We start from the raw sequence: 7622 nt of genomic DNA, 5'->3' as shown, positions 1-7622 counted from the left end.
AAAGCGTTTCCTTTTCCAAAATTGAAATATTTTTCAAAGTGATCAACTATGATGTCTTTGCGTTTCTGGTTGTTGTAAATGCGTTTTCCGAGTTCTTCATAAACTTTAATATTTTCGGATTTTATCTTTCGCGCTAGGATCTTTACAACTGCATTCATCTGCGTTTCCTGCTTGTACCTTCCAACTTCGTTTGCAAGGTTTTGTAGTTTTATTTCATGGATTTTCTGAAATTTTTCCTAGTTTTCGCATGATTTTGTTTTTTTGGATTTTAAACTTAGTTGCTTTCACTTGGTCGAGAGTGTTCATGCATTTTATAGGTGATTTTTTTGTAGATGAGAGATGATTTGTTTGTGTGTCGTGGATTTTTTTGAGGATTTTTGGAATTGTCTCAACCGTGTGATTAGCCACTGATTTTATTTTTTACGAGTTTATGCAATAAGCTTCCAGCCGGTAGATATAAATTAATCGGTTTTATGGCTTATGATATTTTAGCAGAATAGTTAATTCTGTAGATAGGATTGTTTTTTCAGAGTTCGGCTGCCTATCTAATTTTTCTGAGACTGTTTTGACTTTGATAATAAAAAATATCCTTTTTAAAAGATGTTTAATTACAAATAGTTTTTTTGTCGATCCCAAAATTGGCAAACAATAGAAGTTTCATTGTTTAATAGCTTGTCTAATCTCAGTAGCAATTTGGTTTAATTTATCAGCAAGAAATTTAAATCAAACATAAAAGACTTAATTTGTGCTTTTTGGCAATTGCCATTGAGATTTCCTGTGTTTTTGGAGCCAAGACGCTTGCTCATCTAAAGACTTAATATCGATAAATAATGTTACAACTAAAACATCGGAGTTATAATTATTAATTTCAATAGCAAAATGTATTAGGCATGGTTTTTAAAGCTAACAATCGCAAATACATTGCCATTTAACGAAAACAACTTAGAACCTGTTTCCAGCTAAAGGTTTTTTATGGAAATAGTATAAATTCAGACCGTTTTCCAAAAGTGACTAGACATTTCCACGATATTTAATTGTTCAGGCTGTTTCCTCACTTTATGTTACTTACAAACTGTATGGCGAATAAGGAAGGATAGACAACTATTTCGACAATCCGTAGCCATTTCACGAACTTCATACAACACACTAACCACTGTTCAGGAGACTTTGTAGATAAGGCCCCCCCACTCAACATAAAAGTTGTATTTTCGCAATATAACAACACTGAAATAATCCACAATTTTTGAAAATATCCGAAAATAATTATTACAATCTAAAGCTACTGATGATCGAGAAGACGTTGCCCCTCAGGATCGCAATGGATATTCTTTGGAACAACCATTGCTTCTCCCGAGGCTCTCTCCGTCTTCTCGAGATCAGATTCCCGATTTTCCCGACGAGTTCGAACGATTTTTGGCTCATGACCCCGGAGGTTTCTACGGATATTGGGGAGAAGATGAAGTTGTCCAACAGGTTGGAATATTTCTGAACTTTATGTGCCTCAGCCTTCTCAGCGGCTGAGCCTGGACTGATCGCGGAGTCAACTATATTGGTCTTTGAGAAGGTGTCTGTGCACGTGGAGTCCCACGCGAGGCATTTCCCATTACTCCACGGGAAAATGGTGACTCCATCTGGGCGTTTACCGTCTCCACGGTCAAGCCCAACGGGTTCCAGTTCTGTCGGGAACCCAGCTGCTTGTAACGCAGCCGAAATAGTCTCGTTGATAACAACACTTGTATTTCGACTATATCTACCGCATCTGCCAAAACCTCACATTACAACCAAGATAAAACCGTGTTAAAATATATAATAAATATATTAAATTAACCAAGTCCACCCCAACTATTCGAACTAATGTCAGACTCAGGACGCATAGAGGACGGGCGTAAATGGGGAGGCAGACTATCTGGAAGAGTCTTGCCACTCTTGACATAGGATATAAGGAAGGAGGCGACCCTCCACTCATACATGTCCATTCGCCCGTCGGACGCAGAACAAGACAACTCCCACACCTTGGCCAACGACTCGTAGGGAAGTTTGGACTCGAGCATGACTGGCTTGATTTGCGTGGAATCCACCTTCCCCCCAACAGTGGTAAATGTAGCAAACACCTCGTCGGCCTTCTCAATGTCCTTCTCGGTAAGTCTGAACTTGTTCTCCTCCTCCTGCTCCAACAGTTTATTGGAGGCGTCGACAATGCCAAACACCCCGCCCTCCATCTTATCCTGATTGAACTCGTTGAGAACATCGTTGAGCTTATCCAACACGGAGGGGACAGTCTTGACAAGGATAGCCTGAATGACGTCCATACTCTTCTTGTTGCAACACTCGGGCAGATTATTCACATCCAACGCTTTCTACCACTCACATGCCAGTCCCACCACTGCCTCCAACACAAGGTTGTAGACGATCATATCCCCCCCCATCACTCCCTCATCCCGCAAGGCATCGTTGTAGAATGTGCTGAAATTGGCCACAATTTCCTGCTTTTTCTTCTCCTTTTTGAAAAACGGCATAATTTTTCGGAACTGTCTTGTAACCACCAAATACCTCTACACATAAGCAGGTGGATTACGAGGAAGCAGTTGAGTCGTTCGATCATATTCCCCACAATGTGTGGATAGTGGTAAACCGACAACATTTGCAGGTCATTCAACAACTCAAGTTTCTCCGAGTCAAACAAATCCCTGTACGTGTCGTGTTTGTATGGTTTGTCCCACAAAGAGCAAATAAAGACATGAGGCACTTCGGGGGCACACACTGCCATTCCCGAATGGTACATGAAGGCCCCATACAGCCGAATCAGATTCAAATCACTGACTGAATCTGCCTTGTTGAAGATGAGTCGCATTTTGCCCATCATGGACCTCATCTTCCTCAAACACTCCTTACACTCGGGGGACACGTCCACTTTGAACACGTCCATCATCATGTACATTCGAGTACACCGCTTCCCCAACTCACACAACACTCCCGGCAGGTCATACCCTCGTTGATCCCCCATGTTCTCCCCACTCAGGAACCCCGGACTGTCGATTATGTCCATTGCCCGCAGACATGTGTTATTCACCCTCGTCAGCTGGAAATGACGGGCTATGTCCTTGTTGGAGGGGAAGAAATTCTGGAAGCCCAGGTGGGGGTCGTTCATGAGGATGACTCCGCCCACCGTCACCTGCTTCTCTCCGTAGGTCAGGACGTGGAACATGTCCGTGGTGGGTTCAGGGCCTACGCGGAGGACGGGAATGTCCAATTGGAGGAGGTATTTGATGGCTGTGGTTTTTCCGGCGGAATATGAGCCCATGAAGAGGACTGAGGGTTTTTGTTCCATGTGGGTTGGACTGAGGGGACTCATGCAGTGCATGTTGAATCCTGTGCTGGCCTCGATTGGTCTGACTGATTTGTTGTACGGCACGGACAGGCTTCGGAGGATATCGGAGATTTTGTCGGCTGTGGTTGACATTTGATCCTTTTTTGACTGGATGTCCGCACTCAATTTGGACTTGCTCTGCGAATATGGGGTTATTAAGTACCATTTATGTGACCACAAGAATTGATGAGATTCACAAATAATTATAATGTATTATTTAATAGTTTTTTAATATTTGAATAAACACTAACAAAAAATGTACAAAATTGCGATTATTATATTTATTAACTGGTTAGTCCATAAGAATGTCAATCAATCGAATATTCATGATATCAATAATCATGATAGCTAGGGCGATTATTTTAACCTAAAAAATACAAAATTAACCTAAAAATTTAACTTTATGCCCTAAAAATTAAAAAAAATAAGAACACTAAAACTTTTTGTTAGACATAATTTTCTATATTTTCTGTTAGAAAATTTTTGTTGAATCTTAGAACAGTGTTTCTCAACCTTTTTTTCCCTGAGGCCCATTTTCAGGGTCATATAAAATCTCAGGCCCATTGCCTTTAATAAAACTTTGATTAACAAAAAAGTATTTTTATTAACATAAAAAATCTTATTAAAATGTCAATGACTACACTGCTCTTGATGTCTATCTATCAATTTGTCAAGTTGAATTTCCAGATCTTGGTTCAACCTCAAACGTAAGTCTCCTCTCTTCTCAATCTGCAATTGATTGCGTTTTTTTGTGAGTAAATCGTTTGTTGCAGAAAATCCTGTCTCAACCAACCAAGTGGTGGGAAAGCCAAGTACAAACGGAACAACTTTTTCAAAGAGTAATGGATGAATCGATTCTACTTTCATCCATCCATATAAGCCATCCCTTTCAATATTTTTCATTAATACTTTGTTCTCCTTCAGTTCAAGAAGTTCTCCAGCAATAATAGGATCAATGTCTTTTTCACTTAATACGTCAAAATGTGCTATATCTATAATCCAACTAGGCGGATTCATTTCGATGATATCTTTAAATCTTCTAGTCATATCTTCTTTCAAGCATTTCAAGTGGTCAGTGCAGCTTGCGATTACTTCTGAGCTCGGAGCAGTTTTGGCAAAATTACAAAAATAAGCAAATTCATTTTTTTGAAGATGCATCTTCCAGAGACATAACTTGTTCAAAAAAGAGCGTACTTTCTCAGCACTATCTATCAGATTAGCATTTCGCCCTTGCAGTGTCATGTTCAGTTGGTTGACATGTGCGAATAAGTCAGCCAGGTAAAAAATCCTTGCTTTGTATCGTTGTTATTTATCACTGAAAACAAAGTCTCAGCTTTATCTTTCTGCTTCTTGCTACAAGCTTGTGTTTTCATGTCATGAACAAAAATAAGAACCATATCCCACATTTCAGCAAGACGAACTAGGGAATTTCCTTTGGAAAGCCATCTCACTTCAGTGTGCATGAGGAGTCTCTGGTGGTCCTCATGTTCACATAAATGTTGAAATAGGCGGTCATGCAAAGCATTGGCTTTGACAAATTCACTGTTGAAACAGCGACTTTCAATGCATGTTCCATGTCATCATTGAGAGATTTAGCACAAAGATGTTCTCGATGGATGATGCAATGAATTGCCAATATATGAGGGGCAACTTTTTTTAATTTAGCTACAAAGCCATTCTGTTTGCCGGTCATAGCGCTGGCACCGTCTGTTGCAATCTGCAACAGATTTGACAGAGGGATCCCATTATCGTACAGATAGTCGTAAACAGCCGCATATATAGTGTCGCTTCGTGTGTCAATCAACTTTTTTATAAATAACATTTCTTCATGAATTGCCATTGCATCAATATATCGGACATAAGTAAGTAATAAGGCAGAATTGTTGATTGTTGTCTCATCAATTTGTAGTGAGAACTTAGAAACTTTTAATTTTTCCACAAGCTGTTTCTCGAGGTTTTCTGCCATTTCAATTGCCTTCTCTTCACTGTGTCATTAGACAATGGGATTTTTTGTAGAATGTTGGCAGCCTGTTCTCCTAGCAGTTCTTTAGCACAGATCAACATTGCTGGCTTCACCAGACGTTCTGCAATTGTATGTGGCTTCCCCACCTTAGCAACCAGTTCACTCACTGCATAACTGACTTTTAGTGTCTTGTTATTATGCTCATTTGCTTTTTTTAAGCAGAATTCTAAAGTTTTTGGAGCATTCTTTTGGCGTTCTAAGACTTAGAACACTCTTTATCTTAGAGAAACATTAAACCGAGCAGAAAGTTTGCCGAAATGTTCGAATAGCTTCGGAAGAGGTCACACTGCTAACTAACACATGGTTGTTGAGAATTTCCTTAGCTGTTCGAAGTAGATATCCATCATCCGCGAATGATTCGAAAATATTTGAACTCCGATCAGATTTTCTAAATAGTATGTAGTGACCTTAAGCCAGAACCCCCATCTTGTCAGGAGGTGGAATGGCAATGTTTCTGTCTTTGAATATTAGTTTTCTTTATTGTTCTTGTTAATTGCAACTCAAACATTTATAACTTTGATAATATTTTTTTGTAAATTTATTCTTGATTTTCTAAATATAGATAATTTAGTATTAAGCAAATCTAATTAAACGCACTTAATAATTTATAATGAAATATAAAATTTATAGATTATAGCTATATTTATATTTTCCTCCATTCTTTAAATGCCACCAAAGTGTTGATACGAGGTTACTGCTAAGCTTATTGCTTAAACTATCTCGGGTAAAGTCCCCGTCGCATTGAGAGAGTTGTCCAATATTCATTAAGTTCCTCTGATTTGCCAAGATGCTTTGTGTTCAAGTTGAGCGTGTTCAGTGTTGCTTAATGGCGTGCTATTCTAGTAATATCACTGTTACACTAAACGGGGCTTAGACTTTGATGGCATATTTTATTTTCCAGACTAAAAGAGGAGTACGTTAAGATACGCACTACATCGGCGTTGATCACCAAACAAGCATTAATTCGCATACACATTGCTCGCCAATTCTTACATAGTTATTATCGAGAAAACTTCCAGACTAAAAGAGGGGTGCATTATTTTCAGGTCTAGCAGGTCCACCGAAACGAGTGGGGTGCGGCTGATCCAATATTTCCACTATAGCTTTACTGTAGACATCATCCCATTCCCATTGGCGTGAGGTGTTAGATGGAATGCCCAATATGTATCCATGCCAGAGTTTACAAGCTCTAGAAAATACTGGGTCCTTTTTCAATCCGCGAAAGTTACGTAGATTTTGTTTGATTTAACTGCGTAAAATGCTATATTAATACCATTATTCATAATTAGCACACTTGCATCTAATTTTTTTTTTGCATCTAATTATAATGAAGAATACAAAATAGTGAATTATTTTTTTCTAGCCAACGTCCTCTGCTTATTAGGATCCCCGACAATCTATTCCTGAGTAACCAATCCCTTCCTCAGCCGAACTTTCTTCACATGTTTGTCACCCAGTCGATCATCTCCACGCCCCTCCCCCACAACCTCCCAATGTGAGAACTTGAACTGACAACTACACATCCCCTCGTCCTACTTCTCATCTCCTCCTCAATCCCGAATGAATTGACCGTCGGAATATACCAATCACACATATACACACTCAGATCATACAAGTCCTCACTGACCACCCTCCCTCCTCTCCTCCCAATCACCCCTAGACTGTGTCGTCCTTGAAGCTGTAGTCATTTTATGAATATTTCAGCATACTCAGTTGATAACTATGCTTCGAATGATTGCTTAGAATTTCATAATTTTGTTTTAGAATCATACAAGTTTTACAACATTGTTAACTACATTGTTACTAGAATGCTCCTAAAGGATTCAAGAAAAGAACCATTCACTCTTTCCAGCTGGAATTATCTAGACCAGGGGTTCTCAACCTTTTTAGCTCAAGGGCCAAATCGATAATTAAGATTAGCTTCGCGGGCCGCACAAAAAATATTTTATATATTTTTATATTTTCCAAGCCGGTAACTCGCTTGCAATCCGAAGTGCAGCCACTGCTGATGGTAATGAGTTAGGAAAATGATTTCAGACTAACTTTTTAAACTAAATTTTCAGACTAAATTTTCCTAAATATTGATTCGCATAAAAAGTAGATCCAAACATTGATATATTCATATATGCATTGTGTGTTATATTTTTGAATTTGTCTTGAGGAATTAATTCGTAAAATTAATAATGGACGCTTTTTTTGAACAATGCCGCCAGTTCTATATCATGTTGTAAA

The 7622-nt window shown here is 38.9% G+C and overlaps 2 protein-coding genes across 2 annotated transcripts; both read right to left on the bottom strand.

The window, feature by feature from the left end:
* Positions 1-2411: 2411 nt before the first annotated feature.
* LOC115231638 (EH domain-containing protein 4-like) lies at positions 2412-3499 on the bottom strand. Its single transcript, XM_029801615.2, has one exon. It carries the CDS (start codon positions 3458-3460, stop codon positions 2426-2428), a length of 1035 nt encoding a protein of 344 aa, XP_029657475.1. The 5' UTR covers positions 3461-3499; the 3' UTR covers positions 2412-2425.
* A 498-nt stretch (positions 3500-3997) lies between these two features.
* On the bottom strand, positions 3998-4609 carry LOC115231637 (SCAN domain-containing protein 3-like). The gene has a single exon (XM_029801614.1). It carries the CDS (start codon positions 4607-4609, stop codon positions 3998-4000), a length of 612 nt encoding a protein of 203 aa, XP_029657474.1.
* Between the last annotated feature and the right edge of the window lie 3013 nt (positions 4610-7622).

This window comes from Octopus sinensis, unplaced genomic scaffold, assembly GCF_006345805.1.
Source record: "Octopus sinensis unplaced genomic scaffold, ASM634580v1 Contig18746, whole genome shotgun sequence".
In the NCBI taxonomy this organism is placed as follows: Eukaryota; Metazoa; Mollusca; class Cephalopoda; order Octopoda; family Octopodidae; genus Octopus; species Octopus sinensis.
The sequence above is the reverse complement of the archived record's forward strand: the minus strand, read 5'-3'. Positions and strand labels throughout refer to the sequence as shown.